The sequence below is a fragment of the Mesoplodon mirus genome (genome assembly GCF_964341445.2).
Source record: "Mesoplodon mirus genome assembly, chromosome: 11".
In the NCBI taxonomy this organism is placed as follows: domain Eukaryota; kingdom Metazoa; phylum Chordata; class Mammalia; order Artiodactyla; family Ziphiidae; genus Mesoplodon; species Mesoplodon mirus.
The window spans coordinates 90,821,403-90,847,245 of NC_138987.1; the positions used below are offsets into that span (position 1 = coordinate 90,821,403).

A 25,843-nucleotide genomic window follows, 5' to 3' on the forward strand; every position below is an offset into this window, starting at 1 on the left:
GACCCTTCCAGAAAGAAATCACCTGTCCTCTTGGGACTACATTGGCTGCTTTACGTATTTCTATCACATCATCTACTCTATTGCCCTTAGTTTCCATTCTAATAGCCCTTATTAGAATGTAAACTCCTCTAAGCAGAGACCTTGTCTCATCTATCTTCATAGCCCCAGCCCCTTCTACGGTGCCTTACATGGGATGTTGAGTCAACAAATGATTTTCTTTGAGGGCTAGAAATTTACTATTTCTCAAATGGAAAGTTTTAAAAGCCAGCCTCTGTCAAGGCAGCCCTGGTCAGTGCCACAGTGCCTGCCCTTTTACCAAAACGGGAGAGCCGATTTGGACTTCAAGCCTCTATCCATGAGAGGTATAGACCCATACGTCGGTGCAACCATGGGCAGGAGTGGAGGGAGGGCCCAGGGGCTCCAGGGTGTCTCAACTCATTTACCTGCCTTAATCCTATCAGCCTCACCTCCACCTGCTGTCTTCCTGGAGACATCGGGACTTATCCTTGTGTTCCTAGGGCCCAGGCCAGTTCCTGATCCATAGCAGTTTTGCTCAGTAAGCATTTGGTGAATGAATGAACATTTGACTAAAGTTAGAAACTTCTAATCATTGAGAATCACACATATAGCAGACAGCTTGGGACCTGGGTAGAAATCAGAAGAACTGGATTTTACTTCTCACTGTGGTTTTGAACACCTGTATATTGATTTGTAATAGGAAATATATATTTAGCCTTTGTCCCTAGAGCTCCTAACTATATATTTAGAACTCCTAAAACCCTTGGAATTTCCCAAGTGATAAGAGCAGTAAAGGTGTCTGGATATTTAGAACAAAACCCTTTCCACCACACCTGAGCTTACGTACATGAGAAAACTTTTGGAAAGCACCAAAGCATGGGGGCTGGTTGGAGGTTAGAACTTTCAATCCCACCCCCATCCTTCATGTAAGTTCCTTAGATGTGTAACCAAGAGAAGAAAGTGCTTTCTGAGGAATGAAGTGACGGGCTGCCCTGGAGGTGGCAATTCCAGAAGCTCACTGGAAGTGTTCCGTAGAAAAGAAGTAGCCATTTGCCAGGGATGGAGAGTCTTTTTGAGTAGGAGAGAAGGCTAGCTTGCTGATTCTCATCGAGAAGGGAGGACCACGTCAGGGTCTGTGGTGCCTGATGAGTAACAAAAACTATGAGAACTTGGTGTTTCTGTCCTTAAGCCACTGGGAAAAAGCTGTACCACTATTACTGGTGTGACTGCAGAAGGTTGACAACATTTGAGCTATACAAGTGAAAAATGTTGAAAAAGACTTGTCTAATGCTTTCTAAGTCCTTCCAACAACAACCAGACTCTGATTCCATAACATAGTTTTACAGGTTAGCCAATGGCACCATTTGTGTCTCTGGTGCCTGGTGTATTGCAAGTGGTCAAAAAATCTTTCCTTGATTGATTGCTTCGTTCATTCAGCAGATTAGATAAACATATATTTGTTGAATGACTGACTGGATGAACTAGGGACTGGTCCTTGACCCCAGGCTTAAGAGCCCCACTTGCCCCTGGTCTTGTGATTATGGCCTTTGTTTTCCACAAGGTCGTAAGGGTTCAGGTGACCCTGCCCCGAACAGTTTGTTCGTGTCCCTCATAATACAACTTCCAGAGCTAAACTTGATCCTCCATCTTTAACTGAGTGACCCACCAGGATCAGGCCTTGTGATAAGCATCAACTGAAACTGAAAACTCCTGCTACTGTGGAAGGCCAAGAGTCAGAGAGATCATGGCTCAAGTTTCCTTCAAATGCATCCCAAAGAGGCTGCTAAAAACCAAAGGTAGAAGTTTGTGTGTGTTAGGTTTTGTTGCTTTCTAACTCCTTTGGCCGAAGTGGTTGTTCTGTTCAGTCCTGGGCATGGCCTCTGAGCTCTGAGCCTGGGCCAAGCCCCAGGCTAGTGATCAGTGAGCTAGGAAATGCGCCAGCTAATTTGAAGCACATTACATCAGACATTTCCTGAGGTGGAAAGGAAGCCCTCCTTGCTAGAAAGCAGGGAGGATTTTGGCTCTTAGAGATTGGATTCAGTAACTTTACCCCCTTGGCTGACAGCCAATCCCCTAGCAAGTAGCTCTCATAAGGTCTGCAAAAGACTCAGTTCCAAAGTCTCCGGCCCCTGCTTTACACGTTGATACCACAGCCTTCTTTGGGAGATGTATCCCCTTTCCGGGGTCAGGGACAGCTTTTAGAAAAGGGGAGTGGTTATAGAATCTGATTAAATATTTTATAAGAATTGAAAAAAAAACCTTACTATTTTTTCTAATTTTAAATTTGGGGGGCAGTGTTGACTTTGTAGTAGAAAATTGTCAACCCCGAATTAGAACACTGTCCCCCCAAAAAAGGTTTCCATCCATCACTTTCCTTCCTTTTCAAGTTAAATAAAGCCATATAATGAATGTGTAGGTATGGTTGTATTAGTGTTAGATATTAAATTTATAAATTAGAGTCTAGTGGTAGTTTCTCAATTAACTTCAGAAACTGGCTTTTGCAGCCAAGGAATTTGATCTCAGTAGCACTCAAAGTTAAATATTCTGTTATTCCAAAATCTTCAGCTCTTTCTATGCACCACGTAGGCTACTATGAATGCCTGTGCTAATGCCTCTATGTTCAGTGCACTGTAGCACTTCACAGATGATTACAAATAACACTGTAATTAAAACACAGAGGCCCTAGCTGCCTCCTGTCTGAATTCTTAGAGTTGAATCCTGGAGTGAAAATTAAGCTGGTTCGAGAGGCCCCTAGGGTACATGAAAGAATAAGATACAAAACACCTTTGTGTGAATTATCAGATCTGATACCCTTTACACCCGTGAAATATGGTGCTTTTAGTAGGTAATTCTACAGTTCATCAACTGAGACTTAGGACAGATACATTTCAAAGTCATCTATTGGGATTGAAACCCAAGTCTTCAGACAGATGGATGCTTTTCCCATCATAAACTGTACACTTCAGGGGCTCCGGTGTACCAGTGATGTACAGAATGACGGCCGTGGAGACCCCTGAAGGAATGATCTGGTAAAGTGCCTGCTGTGACTTTTCTGTCATCTAAACTCTGAGGCTTCCGTCTAACTCTGGATACTTCATCTTCTCTCTTGGGAAAACTGATCTGGGACTATTTGATTCCTACCTGGAAGGGGTGCTCAAGAAAATCATAAAATATTTACAAAGTGCTTTAAGTTTCAGGGAAGTAAAGTTCCAGTCTGTGAACATGGGAAATGCACCAGCACCAGCAGGTGTCTTATCAGCTCACCCAACGTTGCTTACTTCACTCCTGACCTGTCTGTGTGCGAAAACCTAAGGAAGTCACACATACACTTGCTACTTTTCTTTAGCCACATGTACTCCTGGGAATGGAGTGGTACATTATTAACACGTCCAAGAAGAGACTTAAAGGGGTGGGAGTGAGAAGAGAAGAAGGTGGCAGCAGGGAGGTGAGAAGGGGAGGAAGAGGTGGGGGCGAGTCAAAGCTGACAACACCCAGGGAGCCCAAGCTGTTATCCTGCGGGGTCTGGATAGCCTCTGCCGTTCCTCCCCGCCTCCCCACGAGGCGAACCTGAGACTCCCTGCCTGGCCAGGTCTTGCAAAGAACTGTGCCAGGCTCCGCTGTGGCCAGGCCTCGGTGACAAGAGACAGTGGGGCGCAGAGCTGTTCACTTGGCGTCCTTTACCATTACAAAGGTCACTGATAAAATGTGAAACCGACGATGCATGCATGGCTTCATGGAGATGCGCAGGAAAGCGGGGATCCAGGGCGAGGGGCGGATGCACAGAGAGGGGGACACAGCCTCCTGAAACACACACGGGAAGGCTCAGGACAGCCAACTGCTCCAGTGAAGCAGCAAGCTTGTGTTTACTTTCAACTCAAAATGTTTTCCTTTGTATATCCGTCACCTCTTCACTCTCAGCAAGCGACACAAAGTAACAGGCTTCAGGATGCCATCTGTGTCCATTCTGACAGTGTTCATGTCACAAGACACAATTATGTACTGTAATTATACAAAATGCAAAGAATAGAGTGTTGCTAGTTACACAGGTTAAAATGAAACTGACAACCCCAAAGAAAACAAAACAGAAAGTTATCTCTGTCAGAATCCATAGAGACGCTTGACAATATTACCCCCCCCCCCGCAAAATGTAGGCAAATCATTGTCCTAGCATGCTGCAGTTCATTGCCACAACTTCATAAATTCCCAGCTCTTTGGGGGAAAGAAAGTGCGTGTTCACAGCCTATAGTTTGCAAAGAAATATCTTTTACGTGTATGCAGGTCAACAGAAAAAGGAACGCAAACTCTAGGCACCAAGATTGCTCAAACAGCAATGGAATCTAAAGAGTGAGACTTCAAAGTCTTCTGAACCAGATCTAGTTTGTTGAAAAGGAAACTGGACAGTGACATTAGTCCAAGAGGGCCAAGGAAGAAACACTGAGCCGTTAATAAGAAAAAAAAACATCAAGAACTAGAACATTTAAGACTTAAATATTTTTTCTACTCTACTTTGAAGCTGAATTACAGCTCTTCATATTTGGAAAAGATACGCAGTTGATCTGTGGGAAGAACCTTCCTCTCTCCCCCGATCCACCCTCCCCAATCCTGATCCAGTAAGCTTATGTTGGATTATAGATAGCACTGGTTCAATTTCCTTGAAGCATAATTGCCATTTTTTCATGTGTGGGCATGCCTCTTTTTAACAATGAGGTATAATTTGACCCTAACTATGCCTGATCCTTCTTGGGCTATGAGCTTGATCAATAGTGCGGGCAGAAAACAATTCAACGTTCTGATAAAATCACACACGTACAAAAATTATTGCACTTAAAAACAACAAAAAACTCAGCCCAACCAGCAAAGGGCCAGCGAAACTCTTCAGAAGTGTTGTGCTTCCTGCCCTTTGCAGAGCGTCTGGACCTTTCTGGTGTCAGGTTGAATTTGGTCCATTACTGAAGGTCCAGAAGTGAGAGTCCAAAAGACACTGTAGGCTCTTTAAGGCTAAGTCTTCCCGGTGCTTCTATGAGATAAATTATCTCCTTGGCCACGTACTGCAAAGCAGGGCTCTTTTAAGCAAATGGCTAGTAGAGCCCCCCCCCGAAAAAACTCTTGGAAGCAAGGGAGGATGGGTTCACATCATGTCCTGTCCTGTAAATGAGAGAGAGCAAGACGGTAAGCAGCCTGGGAGAGCAAAGCCCCTCATCAACAGCTCTGTGGCTGGAAGTACAGCGACCGCCTCCTGATTCCATCACTAGCTCTCATTACACTCAACCCCACAGCCCATGTGGACGTGGGTTTACCTGTGCATCTTTCTCTGTGCAAGTCCTCCTTTCTGTGGCTCTGTCTTTCCCTCTACCTGCAAATTTGTCTCTGTCTGTCTTTCCTTATTCTTTATCCGTCCTGCCTTCTTGTGCTTTCTGTCTGTCTTTGTTGATGAATGTAATGGTCTGATGCTAATCCTATCCTGGTTCTCACTAGTCCATATCCTTCCATACTTCTGCCTCAAGGCACCCTTGTCCTCTCTCTCCCTGTCAATGATCCCTCCAATCTTAATATATTCATACACATTCTATGCTCTGTTCACTGAGTTGAGTTAGAAGATTACTTGTAACTTTAGCCAAGATTACTTACATCTCCGAAATCTGATGTCCTAGTTAAAACGTGAGCACAAGGCATTGACTGTGTTACGATTTTTTTTCACGATGCTCTCAAGTAAGTACTCACATAATAGATGAGATCAAGGCATTTGAAAACTCCGCTAACCTAAGACTATTGTCAATATTGTTTTTCTTCTTTGGGGTGTCTATTTTAGCTCATGTCTTCTTTGTAGCCCCTTGTATGGCCATTGTAGTCAGTAAAATGTTTTCATAAAGTATCTAGATAAATAGCATTGGATGGTAATATCCTGATATTGCAGGCACAGATCCAATATCAGGGTAATTTAAGGTTCAGGGTGGAGGGAATGGAGGGCAAATCTTCATGAGTTGCTGAAGCTCTTGCATGCCACACCCACCAACCAAGGCCCACTGAAGCTCAAAGATCTGCTGTGGTATTTGTCTCTCCCTATGACCACCTCCCTGTGACCACCTCAGAGTCAGCACAAATAGGGTCAGAAGCAGCACAAATAGCCACTGCTGCCTTTGTCATATCCCATCATGTCCTCTCATTGCTCTAAGACAGGGTGCCCATGATGGGTTCTTCTCTACTTACTGGTCTGGGTTCTGAACTAAGACTTGCTGACATTCTCATAGATGACATCACTGATGCAGAACTGCTGCTTCTTCTTCATCCACATCAGTTGCACACACTGATGGATAAAAATGTACTGCTCCTGGAGCAAAAGACAAAGACATGTTTTAGAGCAAGATATCTTTGTGCAAAAATATAATATTTTAATACTATGGCAGTATTAAATGCTATGATGTGATGTCAAGGGAAACATTCTTCATTATGAGACAATTGTTTTTAACGTCTTTATTGGAGTATAATTGCTTTACAGTGGTGTGTTAGTTTCTGCTAGTTTCTGCTTTATCACAAAGTGAATTAGCTATACACATACATATATCCCCATATCTCTTCCCTCTTGCGTCTCCCTCCCACCCTCCCTATCCCACCCCTCTAGGTGGTCACAAAGCACCGAGCTGATCTCCCTGTGCTATGCAGCTGCTTCCCACTAGCTGTCTATTTTACGTTTGGTAGTGTATATATGTCCATGCCACTCTCACTTCGTCCCAGCTTACCCTTCCCCCTCCCCGTGTCCTCAAGTCCATTCTCTACATCTGCGTCTTTATTCCTGTCCTGTCCCTAGGTTCATAGAACCAGTTTTTTTTTCTTTTTTTTTTTAAGATTCCATATATATGACACAATTTTATAACTAGAAAATCCAAGAGAATCAATTGTAGAAATAGTTTGATTAATAATAGGGCTTAGACTATCACTACTCAATGCTAAAGGCAATGAATATTCAATCAATAAATCATGGGGCTATTTGAAAAAAAAAAAAGTAGCACATCACCTCATAATACACTGAAATAAATTCCAGGAAGTTTCATGAATTAAGCCATAAAAATATAAATGAAAATATAGATTAATTTTTCTCTGATTACTTTAAGGAAGGACTGTTTAAACTTTAAACAATGAAATAAGTTACAAATAAAAATGTCAAACTACTGTATATAAAAAGCAGTAAAAAGAATAAAATAAAGGGCAAACCAGAAACTGAGAGGGAATATTTTCTAGAATTATGACAAATGTTGTTACCTTCATCTTTGTTTAAAATTCATCCACATCAGTAACATGCACACTTAAAGTGACATATAAATAAAATACACTGACCACTAGACCAAATATTCCTGGAAAGCAGGGACTGGGTCTTTTTATTGCTAATACCCAGCACTTAGTTTGTGCTTATTAAATGTTTAAGTAAACTGAGAAGATATTAAACCTTATGCAAAAAATGGCCGAGTAATAAAAAATTGTAAATTAAAACTATTTTTTATCTATAAAGTAAGCAAACCTAAAGGAAAAGATAATATTCAGTGATGATTTGAGTTTGTTGAAGCAATCATTTTTACCTACAGTTGGTGGAAGTACAATTAATAAAATTCTAATAAATGGCATTGTGGACGGATAAAAGTAAGAAAGGAAAGAATCCAATTTAATGTCCTATAAAAAGGAGAATGTTTTAAGTAAGCAACAGCATATCTAAAATGAAACAGTATTCAGTCTTTAAAATGAGAGCTATAGAGTTTTAGGCAATTTGGGATGATACAGGTAGCAAAAAAATCAGAATGTAAAATTAGCATATGTGTATAGGGCATATGAGCACAATTGTGTGAACATTATACTTGAATGAAGGCCGAGATGAGATATGCCAAAATATTGAGAGTAGCTGTCTTTATGCCATGAAGTCAAGGTCATTTCTCCTTTTTCCTTATTTTCCGGAGTTTCTCTCTAAGTAATACCATTAAAAATAACCTTTAGGGCTTCCCTGGTGGCGCAGTGGTTGAGAGTCCGCCTGCTGATGCAGGGGACATGGGTTCGTACCCCGGTCCGGGAAGATCCCACATGCCGGGGAGCGGCTGGTCCCGTGAGCCGTGGCCGCTGAGCCTGCGCGTCCGGAGCCTGTGCTCCGCAACGGGAGAGGCCACAACAGTGAGAGGCCCGCGTACCACAAACAAAAACAAAAACAAAAACTTTAAATAAGAACCAGTTAAGATTACCACAGGATTTCAAGGAGCCTTTTGTATGACAACTTCATACAAAGGATAAAATTAAATACTTCAAACTTCCCTGGACTCACATGTATTTTTCAACAAAATTTGGGGAAAATATATTCCCTTATATTGTGACAATATCACATCAGTAACTGAGCTTCCCTTTCTTGTTATGACACATCCCTCCATTGTTTCTGGTGTTGAGTCAAGCACAGGGCATCGATACGGACAGAGACTGCCTGGTTTCTCAACCCATACCTATGCAGTGGCCAAACCTTGTGTCTAGATAAATAAGTAAATAAAGTAGCTAGGCCACAGGAAAAGTAAATAAAAGACTATTTAGAGACGCATCTCTGAGAGTTCCTGAGAAATCAGGAGGCTGCCGATGAGGAGAAACGGCACTCAAAGCAAGGCCTGACCTCCAGGGAAAGCCTATTAGAGGAAAATTAAAGATAACCTTTGATAAAAATAGAAGAGAGCCCAGGAGAGGCGAAGGCCACCCACATGTGACACTTTACAATTTCAAAGCACTTATCTTGATGATATCGGTTCACCTGATGTATACTTTACAACAAACAACTAATGAACGTTGTCCTTCACTTTTTACAGATGAGGAATGGGAGCTTTTTAAAAATATATATTTTTATTGTTTAAGTTTTAAAAAATTGAAGTATAGTTGATTTACAATGTTGTGTTAGTTTCAGGTGTACAGCAAAGTGATTCAGTTATACATACATCTATGTCTATTTTTTTTAGATCCTTTTCCTTTAGGTTATTACAAAATACTGAGTCTAGTTCCCTGTGCTATTCAGTAGGTCTTTGTTCATTATTTATTGTATATATAGAGGGTGTATCTGTTCATCGGAATGGGAGATTTGAGAGGTGAAGTGAGTTGTACAGTGGTCAGGGTTGGCCCAGGCCTCTTTCGGGGTCTGGCCTGACCACCCTACTCTCTGACTACCCCTCGCTCCTCTTGTGCAGGGGTCCACACGGCGTGCCTGGTCAGCTGAGAAAAGGGAAGAGGGCTCATCAAAACACGGCCCATGCGGCATGTTGCAGGGACCTGAAACATGCATTGGAGGATATGGTCAAATTAATCAGTGACTTCTGCTGTTTGTAGAGGGGGTGGGGTACTAGAATCAAGGCAATGGGCCATCAAGAGGGCGTAGGAAAATTAAAAACCAGCATGGGAGGTAACCTGTACACAACACACTGTGGTTTCTGTATGTACAGCGACTCCGCTGGAGAATCATTCTGGCCTCTTGAAAACCATTAGTGTCAAAGGAGTGCTCTGGGATGATGAAGAAAAATAATTTTTGACTCTACTCTTTATTATTAGCATCAGTAAACTAGGAGTCAGCAGGACTGGGGCGTGAATGAGCTCAAGGAGGATGTTAAGGAAATCCTAACATTCCAGTTACAGGTTGAACCACGAAGAGCACAGGAATGAGGAAAAACAGAGGTAAGTCATTGGACAAGTGGTTCCAGACATAACTGACAAAACAGACAGAAATCAATAACTCGAACTAGAGAGGATCGCTGCAAAATCCCGAGGGAATTCAAGAGTGAACTGGAGCAGTTGGGAAAAATAAGTGACCCGTGGTGACCTCTGCCTGTTCTGCTGACTTTGAATTTTCCCATGAGAGTTCAGGGAAGGGATATCGTACTTAAAAAAGACTGTTTCCCTGGAGATGTCAACCTAAAATACTACCATAAACAAAGAAGCAATCAAAATTTGAGGAAAGAAAGTTACAGAGAAAACCCAACTTTTTCTCAGCTTTACAGAAAGGCACATGGTGGTGGCCCTGGTGTCCTGAGATTACCACACATGAAGAAAGATAGTGGCACTGAACATTGGATAGAGGGTCTACCATGTGAAGGTAGACCTTTGAAAAAGGGATTAGGATTCTGTCGTTGGAAAGTTGAAAGCCAACAGGCTGTAATCACAGTCTATAAAATTATAAAAGGTATGCATTAAGTCAATGGGGGCAGACAGTTCATCAAATCCAAAATACTTAAAATAAGGAGTGGCCCTTTGAAGCTTGGAGATCAATATACATAATAGAGAGTTTTAATCACATAGGAGGACAGAGATTTATGGAAGTGAAAGCCAAAAATATGGACGGATTCATAACGCAGATTTTTTTTTTTTTTTGCGGTATGCAGGCCTCTCACTGTTGTGGCCTCTCTCCCGCCGCGGAGCACAGGCTCCGGACGCGCAGGCTCAGCGGCCATGGCTCACAGGCCCAGCCGCTCCGCGGCATGTGGAATTCTCCCGGACCGGGGCACGAACCCGTGTGCCCTGCATTGGTAGGCAGACTCTCAACCACTGCGCCACCAGGGAAGCCCCATAACTCACTGTTTAATCACTAGGTAGTTGGGCTTGTCTGGGAAACCAGGACATTTTAAACTTATGATAATAGAATAATGTCTGTGTCTCCACAGTGGTAAATTAGAAGGTAGCAGGACTGGAGTGTGAGTGATCTCAAGGAAGTGAGCACACTAATGGATGTCTTGCTTCCTAATCATCCCTGAGCCGTCTGAATGTGAATGAGTTACTCCTTCCAAAGTGCTAAGATCTTGCTAGAGCTCAGAAATAAACAGATTGGAATGTCTGTGCCAAGCCTTGGTCAGACAGGATGGGGAGGCAGGAGGGAAAAGTAAAAAGGGTGGGAAAGGGGAAACCGGAAGCATTGAGACGGCAGCCCGGACTGTGGACTTTTGAGTTATACTGCCATCTAGTGGTGATTGGTGGGAAAAACATGAGGAAGATTAAGGCAGGTTTTAATCCCTTGGGAACTGAGTCAGAGGTCAGGCCAGGCTGGGTTCCAGTCCATAAGTGTTCCTCCCACACACACTCCTTGAGAAAAAGGATTAGTGTTCGCCTGACGCTAAGAAGTTGCGAGTACGGCTGGGTGACCAGGATTACGAAGAAACTATTGTGCTTAGGTTCGTGAACCCACACAGGTGCACACCCACTGCTGCTCTGAGGCAGTGTGATGCTGTCTGTCTGGGGCTGCCACTCCAGCCTGAGTGCATTTTAAGGCTTCGAGGTGGAGAGTACCCGGGAGAAGAGGAGGAAGGGGGCACGTAACACTGGTATATATTTCTGGGGATGGCTTCCATGTTGTTACAATGATGACTCCATTCATTTAGCTCAAGGGACTGGCAGTGCTGGTAGATGAGAGGCTGGGAATCCTTAAAATTCTAAGGATTTTATTTCATCACAAAGCACAAAGTCAACCCATATTATCATCAAAAGTGAATGGAGCCACATGAAGGGCAAACTAATGACAAACGTATTGAGTCAAATCTAGCATTTTATATAGAAGTTAAATCACATCAGTTTTAAAGTCTCCACTTGGTGGCATTTCCCCAGATGGCTGTCACCTTCACCGAACTCTCAGTCTGTTCAAAGAGCTTTTATTCCATTATAGATACACCCATGTGCTCTGGGTTACTGAAGGGCATGTAACACCCATAAAAGTGCGGGCACAGTACACCAGATGGATTTCTAGAGACTAATATCTGTTTCTTTTATACCTTGGAGCAGTTTGAATGTGCACAATAAGAAACTGGGAACGACAGATGCAAAAAATAAAATAAAAAATTCGAGACAATGGTTTTGACATATGAGATTGAATAATAGGAAGTTTTTCAGTCAAGGGCAAATTTTAAAATACATGTGATTATGTTCCTACCTCAGTCTGTACCATAGACATCCGGTATGACCGCATTTCTGACACCAACCCTAGGATGTCCACAAACTCATGATCCCAAATGTGCTGCAGGAGCCTGTCCAGGGCAATGAATGTTCCTGTCCGACCGACTCCAGCACTGAAAAAGAGGTTCCGACAGCACATCACTGAGCGCTTCTACGCTGTTGGAAATAAATTGACAATGAAAAAAGACCAAAACCAAAACCCAAAACCACACCAAAACTACATGTAGCATCACTGAAAAAAAAGAAGACTAAACTGACAATATTTCCCGCTTGACTGCTGTTTAAGTGTGCAGTTGTGGTTGATGTGTCTCCTAATGTCACAGTTCTATCACTGCCACCTCTCTTCGAGAGTTGTGGGTCTGCCTGGGCCACACCTGCCCATCCTGCCCCCCAGGGTTTCTGTTCCTTAGGAAAGTAAGGATTCCATATGGAGCCTCCTGGAGAGTCAGTTCTGGCCCCCCAGGGAGCTGATACAGGTAAACAATTCCAGTCTTCTGAGTAGCCTCAGAGTTAAGCCCTCACACCCAGCTAGAAAGTTTAGTTGAGATGTCCACACCCTAGTTCTAGGGCTGGGGCCATGGTAATCTGTGCATCTTCAGCCCTAGGTCAAGTTCATCGTCTCAGACCTTCCTTAAAGTGCATCTGCACTGCTAGTGGGTGCTAGTCTGCTTCATTCTCCCAGATAGTTGCCTCAAAATCAGATTTAATATTTGGACCCAGTCTCTTCCAGTCCCCAAATCCCAGGGCTCAGAGCATAGAGGGAAGTGGAGTGATATGGGCTGACCTATTCTTCACCACGGTCCCCAGGGTTACAGCTAAAGTCAGCTGTCCTTTTCCTCCAATCACTCACAGACTGAAGTGCCAACTGGTTCTGAACTCCGGACTATGAGGGAATATGAGGAAATAGAAGAGGAAATAGACATCAAAACCAATTTACATGTGGGATTTGCTGGGAGAGAAATCCAACATGAAAAACCACGAGTTCAGAGCCCTGGTTTGCTTCTTCTACCAGACAATTCTTCCCTCTTAGGACTTATCTTCTCAGATAAAATGTTCTGTGTCTGGGTGAACACTTACGAAGTCACATCCAGAACTATACCTGCTACCCTGCTACGTGCGTGAAAGGAGTCCATGTGTTTGACCCCAGGGTTGAGCAGCTTTATTTTCTGCTCTTGGAGAGAACCATTTTGAGATGAGATAATTTCATCTGGTGAAGCAAAACTTTTGACCCGGGAATGACTGACAGCAAGGGTAGTCTCCCTAATCAGGACCTTGGTAGCTTAGGAAACATTTTTCTTTCCAGGGAGACACATTCTCTCTCTTTCTCTCTCTCTCTCTCTCTCTCTCTCTCTCTCTCTCTCTCTCTCACACACACACACACACACCCTTAGCCATTCTAGTTCACAGACCAAGGCACTAGATCCAGGATTATTGGCTGCCAACGCCTCCTCTGACAGCTTTATCCCGCTTCTACTGCTTATACACAATAGGAGTGCATTTATATCCCTGGCTTTTCTGAGGCTGCATAAACATTTCACAACAACATTATGTCACACTACTGGATTTGATGGAGCTTTGTTCACATGGTAGGAAAGAAAGCTTAAATTAAAAAATAACTCTTTCTGTAAGGGATTAGTGTGGTCCTTGATTTTTGACAATGCACTAGATCATATAGCCCCTTTTATCTGCCCCATCTGGAAATTTAGAGATAATCTGGAAGAGAAACCTAGCAAATATGTGTATCTTCATGAGCTGAATGTTTTTATTTCACCTTTCCTTCAACTTGCTTTTTATGTCTGTTTATATTACGCTGGGTTGTGATTGGCTATTTTTAATTTGACTTTGTATTTGGCTCTGTTATAAACCCCACAGAATCCTTGATAGGATAGGGTACCATCACATGGTTCTTAAAAGCCCGGCCTTTGGAGACGGGTGAGCCTGGATTTGAATACTAACTCCTTCATGTTCTGGATGCATGAACTTTTGTGACTCCCTTAATCTTTCTACTCCTTAGGTTTTTTTTTTTTTTTTTAATCTGATAATGGCAATAATATTATTAATCTCATATACTACAGGATATAAATAGCTGTATTATAAGTAAATCATGTATCTAGTAAGACTTCAGTTAATCATACATTTAAAAAAATCATAATTCATTTAACTGTTAATTCAGTCTGATCAGTGGTTTAATGGTGGGCAATTTCCTCCATGATTTCTAACCGACAATGCATTTGGTGAGGTTACCTGCAGTGCACGATCATGGGGCCTTTGCTCTTTGTCGCTTGCCGTCGGACCATGTGCACAAACTGCAGGATGCTTTCTGCAGCATTGGCTGTGGGCACCCCGTGATCAGGCCACGCAGTGTAGTTAAAATGCATCACATCCTGCATCTCGTCAGCCTTTAGGAGAAAAACAAACGTTAATCTCTCAGTCCCCCGTCAGGATGGCTCAGGCCTCAGAGGCAGCTCACAAGCGATGGTAAAGCCACATTTCACTCCTGGTCGGTACATCACCCTTTCCAGCTCTCAGCATTGTGTGTGGCACAAAGCAGGCCCTGAAAAAAAATACTAATTGTATAAAGCTTCAGATAGTAGGATAAATAGGCTAATCCATGCCTCTGTAGTGATAAGAGCTTAAGCAGATCAGGGTTTGCATCCTGGCTCTGCCATTTAGAAGTTACATCAGCTCTGGGTGATGAATTCAATACTGAAAGATGCTGTTGGTGACCTGCTTGGGTCCACTGGGCCAGGCTGTTGCACCCCCTTTGCCTGGTGCTGCTAATAGCATCTAGCTGCACCCCACTCCTCACAGGCATCTCCCACTGAAGGGAGCTACCTTGCTGGGACATGCCTAAGAGATAGTGTTCTCAGGCTGAGGGCAGCCTGCAGCTAATGAGTGATTGATACTGGGGCACAAAAAGCCAAGATGGGACAACTCTACTGTCCTATCCTGCTTCCTTTGTTCCTGGACAGATTTTACTCAACATTACACTTTCAAAAAGTCCCCTATATAACAATCCTTGTCTTGGGATCGGATGCTAGGGGAACTGACGAAGACCAACTCGCTGAATACCAGTGTCCTCTCATTTGAAAATGGTCTCATGATATCTTTAACAAGGGTTGTTGTGGAGATTAAATGTGATTGTGTTTGTGAAGGGTGGTATCTGTTAGATATCCTCATCACTACTACAGCATAATTACTACCACTTGCTGTCATCCAGCTCAATGCGTTTCAATGGGTGGTTCTGGGAATCCCGGTAAATGGGTATGTTTTGTATATTTTCCCATTCATAGGAACCCATATACCAACTATATTGTCGTTCCCTCTGACCTGCGTAAATATCAGCTAGGATGTGCGGCCTCCAAGATTTACTTTTTTAAGTCCCTACTAATGGATAAGCATAAAGTTTTGCTATCAACTATCAGAAATATTCCAAATCCAAGCCTCACAAAGATCTAATGCATCCCTCACCCCTCAAATTTGCTAAGACCCTAGAATCCACTCAGGTGATAGAATACTAGATCATACTTTGGAAGAATTTGGTCTGGCTATGAGTTTGGAGTTAAAGTTTAGGTTTTCAGGTATTAGAGAGAAATGAATTTCAAAGTGTCACTGGTCTTGGGTGAGGTAAAAATTAGAAATATAAATAAAAATATAATAATATTTGTATAAATATAAATGTCAGCACTTCAACTAGACCCACTGTCTCCTTGGCCTAAGGCCACATGTCCCAGCCATACGCAATGTCTCTCTCTATGAGCAAGTTCAAGGGCTTTGTCTTCGACACATGGAGCATGAAATCTGCAAAGATGCTGGCCAACCTCAATTCTGTCTTCAGGAAGTATGGCAAGAAAGTAACTCAAGCATAATAAATTGTGCAGAATGAATGAATTACTCAACACCTGGAGGATTTAAGGATACTCTATCCCCAGATAACTTTGGTTGCCCAGAAAAATTCACAAAAATGCTCGCTCTTTCCAAGTGCGGATCACAGGCTGAGCACAAGACTCATACATTGTAGGATTATATGTGTTTTGATAAAAGAAATTTTTACATATTGAAGTACGGGAAGTCATTCTGGGTTATACATGAGTTAACCTGAATTTTATGCTAACCAGAATGGCCTGTTTGTGGCCTATCAAACATTGTACACTTGCTTTAATTATTAAAGAAAAGGGTGCATTGGCCAGAAGTAAAGAATGTCCATGTTGAAAATAAAGATAAATACCCCTCTTCCTGGGATGCCAATTCTGGTCTTCCTTCCATGATAGGAATCCCTTCCCAGGTGCCAAAGCCATACTGGCTTGCTGTGTATGTGCTGATCTGGGTTTTTTTGAAATCTTGAAGGAATGTATCCCTGACTTGTTTAATATTCTTTGTTTTGACAAGATAGAAAACTGTGCTGAAAATCATGCTTCTCCAGAGCAGTTCTTCAGAGTTATCTGAGAGGCTGTCTTCCAGGCTATAGTCCTCAGTTTGGTTCAAATAAATATTCCTATTGTAGATTGTTTATTGGTTATGTTCATTGACAGAATATATACATATACATGCATACATACATATATATACCTATATATATAACTATATTAGAATATATATATTCTAAAATGTATCTGAAAATGTATCCAGCTAAAATATGCAAAGTGGTTCAAAAAAAAGAAAGCTTTAAATTGTGATTAGTCTCTCTAGCTGCAGGGCAGAGGTCTTGTATCAGATGGGTGATTCCTGTCAGCTGAATAGCAAGGCACAAGTAATGGGAACAAACAGGTTTTTGCTGGTTTTTAGTCTCCAGTTCTTACTCAGTTCATGCCAAGTTTCAAGTACTGGAAAGTGACAAATTTTGTGTTATGGTCATTTTCCTCCTTTCCTATTAAATGAGAAAACCCTGCTGGTTACATCTTACTTAACCATTCCAAAATTTCTCATACTCTTATTTCCTCACTTGTGTAATTTTATCTGGTTGTACTCTGAAATTTTCCACATATCAACATGGAGGGAATAAAGAAGTATATAAGCAAAAAAGGAAAAAATAGAAAAAGGTATTCATCAGCACAGCACAATGTTCTTTGGTAATTTAACCTTCATTGCAGGAGCTTTAAATTTAGATTCTACTTGTTTATGGCCAAAAGGGGGAGCTCTGGGATCAGATGCTTGCAACTACTGTATAAAAACCAGAAAAGTCTACTATCAGCGTTTTATTCCTATGTTTCAAGCCCTTCACATGGTTGTCATTGAAAAGTTATTATTTAAGACCAAGGACAAGAACATACTATTGATCACTCAGTGATCGATGTCACTTCTCCCAGTCAAGGGAACAGACCTTATTTTTGCTCTGCAACTTTTTTCCCCCAGATGCAAAACCTAAGGAAAGATTTACTCTGTATTTGTATAGCAGTTTATACTAGCTTTCTGGGTAAAATATCCAAGGAAGAAAGGAGAGTTCAAATGGAATTGAGATTGTCAAACATTTTCTCTGATGGCTAAGTCTGTTGATGTTTTCTAAGTGATTTATTATTTTTGAAAACATTCATTCATTCACTGATTTATTAATTCCATGAAGACTTATTAAATAAGTGGCTAAGGGTTAGGATTACAAGGATTATTAAAACAGGATACTTGAGTCCATTACAGTACATGGGCGGGGGGAGACGGGAAGGCAGATATGAAATGAGAGAATTATAACCATGTATGGTGCACTGTGATGGAGTGATATACATGAAACTAGAGCAGGAGAGGAAAGGGAGAAAGGTCTTTTGAGACTAGGGAAGGCTTGATAAAAGAGCTAACATTTGAGCTGAAATTCTGAGTAGGAGTGTGCTTAGGGAACAGGAGGAGATGGGCATTTCAAAGAGATGGAACAGCCTGGAGCAGTTTGTTAACAGTTACACTGGGAGTTGCCTAAATTCTCAATGTAGCAAAAGCCATTGTTAACTAGTAGTGGTTAAGAAGTGAGTTGTTTCTTGTAAATATCAATAACTGGTGAGTTAACGAGTGCTTGGGTTGCACTGATATGAACAATCCTTGTTCCCATTGCCTATGTTAAGGTCATCAAGCATTTTCTGTAAAGGGCAGATAGTAAATATTTTAGATTTTGTGGATCATGCAGTCTCTGTGGCAACTATTCAAGCTTGATGTAGCACAGAAAGAGTCATAGGAAATCAGTAAAAAAATCTGTGGCTATGTTTCAATAAAATGTTATTTATGGACATTGAAATTGGAATTTTATAATGTCCATATAATATTTCCTGTGAAATATTATTCTTCTTTTAATTTTTTCCAACTTTTACAAAGGTAAAATTCATTCTTAGCTCATGGACTTCACGAAGCAGGGCCTTTTGTTCATCCTCTGATCTACACTGTGGGAAAATGTTGTTTCTAAGCAGAGAAGCACATTTTAATGAGGACTTTAGTATTAAGTTTGTCCTCAACAGAGACCATGTTTAGGTGGAGAATACTAGTAAAACTTCCCTCCTGTTTTCTAGGGCTGCCCTCAGTGAAGAAGGAACCAGAGTGACTGCGGTTGGTGTCAGCATCTCGCCTGGCACACAGACATTCAGCATGAGCTCAAAAGCCTGCCTGTCAGCAGAGATGTAGCAGTCCTTACGGGAAAAAATAGACTTTTCTGACATTCTAACAATCAGAATTCAATAGCATTTCAAAAGAGCTAGGAAACCATGATTACTAAGGTCCAGAAGTACCTTAGAAATAATAAAAGCCAAACTACAACAAAATAAGGGACAAAGTCAAACAAAGCGAAATAAAACCCAAACCACTACATCTAAAACTAAATTTTAATTTATAATGCAGGTGCTTGTATATCCTAAATATACCCATATATGGTTAATATAAGTTTGACAACACTTCTCTCCTCAGTCATGCCTGGTGAGCAGTGGGTCACCGTGTCTTCTATTACCCTGGCTGAAATCTGAGATGGAACAGTGCCGCCTTCTGATTCCATCTCCTCGGGCTCTCCAGGATAAGTATTTAATCCACACCATTCTCGAGGAGTTAGGAAACAAGCACATTACACGTGGGATGTTCCTCTTGGAGGAAGCCATGTTGCCAAGTCTGAGGTGCTCATGGTCTCCCAGGAAGGGGGATTGGCCCCCTGACCCTGGGGCTTCCCTCAGCGTGGGGACAGCTCCTGAACCCACACTCCGTGACTTACATAGTTGATCCGGAAGTGTCTACAGGCCCAGGCATCCTGCCCTTCCTCTGAGATCATCTCCACTGTGATGTCTCCATAAGCTATGGGTTCTTCCGTGAATGGCCAGTAATGGTCACATTTCACCTGAGGGGACAATAACACAACCTTTTAAAACAAACAGGCTAGAGAGGAAATAGTCTGTACTCATTTAGGGAAAGTGAATGACTTGCCTCTGAAGAATTGTACAGGATTATTGTGAGGATGAAGAATGAAGCAAGTGGAATAGTTTCCAGGACACAGTAAGCATTTAATGCATGGCAGTGGCTGGTACAGGCTTCGCTGCTAGGTGGGGCTGACCCCACTCGGCACTTACCCGCCTTTTCTCATTACACTGAGTGAGCATGACAATAATCTGAGACTTCTGTTGTAGGACCATCTTCCAAAAGTCATTTCTGGTTTCAGGCAGAGGCCCCTGTGTGGCAATATACTCCTGTGGTGAGTTGTATCCCTGGAAGGTAAGTGACAAAGTTGTCACCTAAGGAGCTACACAGTCAACACCAAATGCTGTTTCACACAAATGAGAAAACACTGAAAATTTACTGGGGATAAAATGGCAAGAGATCATGCACGTATGTAACGTTTTCTCCTTTTTTCATCAAGGAGGCAGTCATAGTAGCTGACTGTATAAATCCATATGATTTTACACATTTTTGGGGGGAAGCCTAGAAATCACACCCACACATTTTTACAATAACAACCACTGTCTTTACAGATGCATTTTAAAAGCACAGGTGCTCAGGTGGAGCCCTTTGAGTTTGGTTGCTGACACTGACATTTAAGCACAAGAAAGATGATCCTTAGTATAATGATCTACTTTCAATTTCACTAGTCCTTTTCAAAGACATTTGTATATTACTAGTCTCTGGGCTTCTTTGTTTCCCTATTCTTTATTCTAAAATGGAATAATGGAAACTGTTCTTTAGAGTTGGAGTGCTTAGTGGACAACGGCTGTCTATTGAACTGTTTGACACATCCCTGAAGCCCTAATAGTCTTCCTCTGGCTGGGTTAGAATTTGGATGCCTGATTTTTAAAATGTTTAATTTTGATCACTTACAGGAATGTAGTTGGCATTGATGTAGTCTTCACCTTCCTCTTCATTCATGGAGAGTAATCTCACTCGGCTAAAGTCATCTGTAAAGCATAAGGAGAAAAATATTAAAAGTCAGAGTGGAAGGGTGCAGCCACTATGGAGAACAGTACGGAGGTTCCTTAACAACTAAAAATAGAGTTACCATATGGTCCTGCAATCCCACTCCTGGGCATCTATCCAGAAAAATGAAAACTCTAATTCAAAAAGATACATGCACCCCAATGTTCATAGCAGCACTATTTACAATAGCCAAGACATGGAAGCAACCTAAGTGTCCATCGAGAGATGAATGGATAAAGAAGATGTGGTATATGTACACAATGGAATATCACTCAGCCATAAAAAAGAATGAAATAATGCCATTTGTAGTAACATGGATGGACCTAGAGATTATTTTACTAAGTGAAGTAAGTCAAAGACAAATATCATATGATATCACTTAGATGTAGAATCTAAAAAAAAAGATACAAATGAACTTGTTTACAAAACAGAAACAGACTCACAAAAAGAAAACAAACTTATGGTTACCAAAGGGGAAATGGGTGGGGAGGGATAAATTAGGAGTTCGGGATTAACAGATATAAAACAAAACAAATGAACCAGAAAAAAAAAAAAACCTCAGAGTGGAAGGAAGACTTGTCAAGACAATTCTATACCCAAGATCTGTACTCAGTACCAAGTCAAATCGGTCAGTGATAGGGTAGGTAAATAAAATTTATTTTAGCTTAATATTTTAGCCTATCTCAATCTTAGCTTCTGGTTTAAATAAATATATAAATATCTCCCCACCAATATTTCCTCCCCTCAGCCCTCCTGTCCTTGAAAGAGTGGTCTCCAGGTTTTTTGGGGATTGTGGAGAATAGGTACAGGAACTAAAATATTTGGTAGGTTGCATGGAAGGCCATAGAATGTAGCCTAAACACAGGATTTCCATTTCACTCAGAGACATCCAGAGAATTCACTACTTTTGGGAAGCCTCGAGAAGAGAAGATGGAGTTGATGGTCTTTTTGTAAATGGACTTCACATGAAAAAAGTAAATCCTGAAATGTGTACAGAAGTAAGGTGTTGTAATGATAATACTACTTAATTTTGTCAAGAACCTTTTTAAAGGAGGGAGTTCTCTTTCTAGAGCTTTGTACTTTTCCCTTCTTTCCCAGCTCCCCCTAGAGTGTAGCAGAGAGGAAAGTTAAATCTATATTGGAATGTATTTTAATTGTCCTGTAAGTACTTTATATTACTTTTTCTTTGTTGCTTTTTAAAAAAAAATTATTGGAGTATAGTTGATTTACAGTGTTGTGTTAGTTTCTGCTGTACAGCAAGGTGAACCAGTTATACATGTACATATATTCACTTTTTTTTTTTAGATTCTTTTCCCATATAGGCCATTACAGAGTACTGAGTAGAGTTCCCTGTGCTATTCGTTATCTATTTTATATATAGTAGCATGTATATGTCAGTCTCAATCTCTCAATTTATCCCTCACCTCCTTATCCCTTGGTAACCGTAAGTTTGTTTTCTACATCTGTGACTCTACTTCTGTTTTGTAAATAAGTTCATTTGTACCCTATTTTTTAGATTCCACATGTAAGCGATATCATATGATATTTGTCTTTCTGTGTCTGATTTACTTCACTCAGTATGACAAGTTCTAGGTCCATTCATGTTGCTGCAAATGGCATTACTTTGTTCTTTGAATGTTGCTTTTATTACAAAATGCTAAGGAATGGCAGAACTTGCCAGAAGTAAGAAAAGAGGTTTTTTCACACCTTGCACTCCCTTTCCATTTGCTTCCTTCCATTGTCAATGAATTGACTGAAAATAGGTTATGAGCACAGATTATCTTGTCCCTAATTTGGCTAATACTTTTTGATCTCCAAAAAGCCAAATGGTCGGTCTTTTCTGTTCAGATACAATTTATTTAAAAGCATAATTATTAAATTTTCCTACATATGACAGGATCTAATGACATCAAAGCACCAATGTGATCAATGCAATCACAGAGATGACTTTGAAGATACAGATCGTTACTGGGTCTGGCCAGAGGTCCCTGAAACTGATTAATATTCAGTAACAGCCCTTCAGCCTTTGGAAGACGTGAGTAGGATTGGCATTATTGACAATCTTACATGGTAGGATGTTTGTGTAGCGATTTTTACATCGGTTCAGTGGAAGGTCTGCAGCAAAGTGTGGAATATCCAGTCCAATCAACTTCAACTCCTGTAAATGACAGAGAATAGATTTGAGATTCCCATACATGGTATGGATTGCATTATTGTTCACATTGGTTTATTGCTCATACTGGATTATTCTTCACTTCCTGCCTCTAATAGAATGATCACAATTATCACACCCCCTTTGCTTTATGATGTCACAGTGGCTCCCTTTTGGGGCAGAGTGTACTTCTCCATCCTACTGTTGCCACCTTGCTTTTGGCCAATGAATTTGGGTAGAACTCACGTCCAATCAGAAGTTTTAAACGTGTTTGCTCAGCTTGGTTTGCTCTCTTGTGCTTCTGCCATCTGCTTGCAAAGAACATGCCCAGGAAAGCTACTGGTCCCAGGATGAGAAGACACATGGAACAGACCCGACTCTGACCCACAGCCTGAAGTAGAATGATCTCATCTGTCCCACAGAGCCACAAGTGAGAAAAATAAGTGTTGTAGGTCACTGAGATTTTGAAGTCGTTTCTTATATAGCATTATTGCAGTAATAGCTGACTGATGTAATACATAAATACCTTGGATAGCTAAGTGATCACTTGGAGAAGGTAAGAATTATGTGCATTACACTCAGGGGTATGGAAAATTTGAAAACAGAAGTAGGTTTCAGATTTTTGGAGGTATAAGGTAACTGAAATTTATGCAGTTTGCATAAAAATTTCTTATTCTATGAGGAATTGTAGGTATTTCTCCTGAAGGCGATGAGCTTTTGAGAAGGTAGAAAAGGAGAGAGTGAGGAACAAGAAGTAGGGCACAGTCTCCACGTTACAAGATATAGGATTGACAGTCACTAAAATCTGGTAATAAAACCCCAAAATAAGGATGACGCAGTAGTGGGTAGACAAACCCTTCCCTGAAAATAGGAACATCCAAATATCTGTTTGTGTGTATCATTACTCTTATAAATTCTATTATCAGAAGGTGCACTGATAAAGCAATTTTTATATAAACAGACAACAAACATACTTCAGAAAATCTATGTTACTGGAAAAGGGGGTTTCTAAGCTTCTATGACATGTGTCTGATAGGAAACAGGGGTTGGAGTCAAGCCACCTGGATTTCTCCGGGGGCATCAATTATTCTGTGGTCTACATAAATGGCGCTCCTTGGAATTGTGCAGCGCATGACCAATGCAGCAAATCCCATACAAATCCGAGGGCAATATTAGTGAACAGTCTGTCTAACCATCTACGAATGGGGTTACATATATAGTATGTATTTTTCTATAAGACAATTAAGTGAACAAGTAGAGACACCACTTGCTGGAAATATTATTTACTTGTATGGGATGATATTCTTCATGATTCCTCCCAATTATTACCTTAAAGAATCATAAGCTGGAGGAATACTTCTCTGGGGGAAGAATTTTGGAGAGTCTTTGAAAGAGTTTTGAGGGGAGTTGGAAACATTTGATGATGCTTTGAGAGACTGAGCAGGGAAGTTTTTTGGTGTGTGTGCCTTCAGTGTCTTGATTCAAGTGCCCATGCAGAGCAAATGTTGTAGACACCCAGTTCTTGGGACGTCTGCTACGTCCACATAGAAGTTCTTTGGTAGGTTAGTGTGTGTGTCTCATGGCATTGGAATGCAAGCTGCAGTCAACATGGATGAACTGATCTAATTGTCCAGATTTCTCTCTTCCTTTGATTTGTCATCACTGTTTTCTTTCCAAGCTCACAAAATTGCGAGCTCTTGGCCCAAGTCGAAGTCAATCTTAAGACCAACTATGCTGACTTTGATCTTCAGTTTACAAATTTAGAAGTTTTCTTTCATCTTGGGCAAAACCTTTGCTTGCCAAATGCCCTTAAACAGAAGCTTGTCATTTTTCCTTTATAACTGTTTTTTTCCATTTTAAAGGGTTGTCAAAGACTGATTATATTATTCTTATAAGAAACAAAATTTATTTTTAGCAAACTTCAAGCAAATCAGTGTTATTTTTAGGTTAGCTCCTTTTGGCAGCTATAAGCTTACTTAAGCTTACTTAAATGATGCTTCCATTGCTTAAAATATTTTGGAGTGTGTCTTAAAATATTTGGGGAGTGTCTTTAGTTTGTCAAAAATCTGGCTTATTTTGGTGGACCGCTTATAAACTGCAGGGTCTTGAAAAAGTATTTCAACTCTCATTAACATCAGTTGAATTATCTGTAAGATAAGGCTAATAATTTTTCCATACCTCACTGGTATATAATGACTATCAAATGGAATGATTAAACTCAATAAATATTAATGAAGCACCATTGATCATGATTGTGAAATGCTTCCATTATGATTCTTTGTTTTGCTTTGCCTGGCTCCATAATTTCTCCCTCCTTTGCCATTTGTGTTAACTGAACAACTCTCCCCCAGTAAAGCCCCACTTTGAGGACAGACTGATAAGCCACAGGAAAAGCCCGCTGGTACAAAAAGAAACTGTGGAAACAGATTGAGGCTGAGAGCTAGAGCACATATGGAAGCTGACTAACTGAGAGAACTTTAATTGTGTGTTGCCTCCCTGCTGTAAATGCCCTAAGTTGATAAGAGTGGTTTAATTGGCTGAATACTGTAAATGTAAATTGCCAAAGTTAAATTGCAGCAAAGCAGCAATGGCATGTATACACAAAATGCCTTGCAATCTTTTGTAATTTAGCCTGTCCCTAAGTGGAAAATCAAGTACTAAGTTCCCAGCTCAGTAGCTTTGCAGTTATTTTTTTTCCAACCACATGGAAACTCCAGAGGCTTCCATCTTCATGAAGGCAAAGTATGAGGTGATGGCCTGAAACCAACATAAATCATTTTTTAATTTTCTTTTGCCAGTTTTGTTTCTAATATAATTTATCATTGTGGGTTTTTTTCCAGGTTACATAGTCATCCATAGTGTTGAACGATAATCCCTCAAAAGATATGTCCATGTCGGAACCCCCAGAACCTGTGAATGTGATCTTATTAGGAAAAAAGAGTCTTTGCAGGTGTAATTAAGAATCATAAGATAAGATCGTCCTGGATTATCTGGGTGGTCTCTAAATCTAATGACAAGTGTCCTTATAAAAGAGAGAAGAGGAGAAGCCATATGAGGATGAAGGCATTGATTAGAGCTATACAGCTATAAGCCAAAGATGCCCAGGGCCACCGGAAGAGGCAAAGAAGGATTCTCCCCTAGAGCCTTCAAAGGGGGAGCATGGCCTTGCTAACACTTTAATTTTGGACATCTGGCCTCTAGAATTGTAAGAGAGTACAATTCTGTTGTTTTAAGTCACCAAGATTATGGTAATTTGTTGTGGCAGCCCCCTAGGAAACTGATACAGTCACTGAAGCCAATGGCAGTGTGTGTTGTGTTGGCTGTGTTTGAAGCATACGGCCTTGAAAAGTGGGACACAGACACATGCACTGTATGCCT

General features: G+C 41.1%; 1 protein-coding gene across 1 annotated transcript in view; it reads right to left on the minus strand.

Annotated features, from left to right (window-relative positions):
- Positions 1–5,061: 5,061 nt before the first annotated feature.
- Positions 5,062–25,843, minus strand: part of PTPRO (protein tyrosine phosphatase receptor type O) — a gene marked incomplete at its 5' end in the record, with an annotated part of 220,150 nt that continues 199,368 nt past the window's right edge. The window contains 8 exons of the mRNA XM_082636129.1: positions 5,062–5,163; positions 6,226–6,346; positions 11,933–12,068; positions 14,200–14,354; positions 19,124–19,246; positions 19,476–19,610; positions 20,218–20,294; positions 22,381–22,471. Of these exons, the coding sequence (XP_082492255.1) occupies positions 6,242–6,346; positions 11,933–12,068; positions 14,200–14,354; positions 19,124–19,246; positions 19,476–19,610; positions 20,218–20,294; positions 22,381–22,471 (822 nt within the window). The 3' untranslated portion in view covers positions 5,062–5,163; positions 6,226–6,241. The remainder of the gene's footprint in view (positions 5,164–6,225; positions 6,347–11,932; positions 12,069–14,199; positions 14,355–19,123; positions 19,247–19,475; positions 19,611–20,217; positions 20,295–22,380; positions 22,472–25,843) is intronic.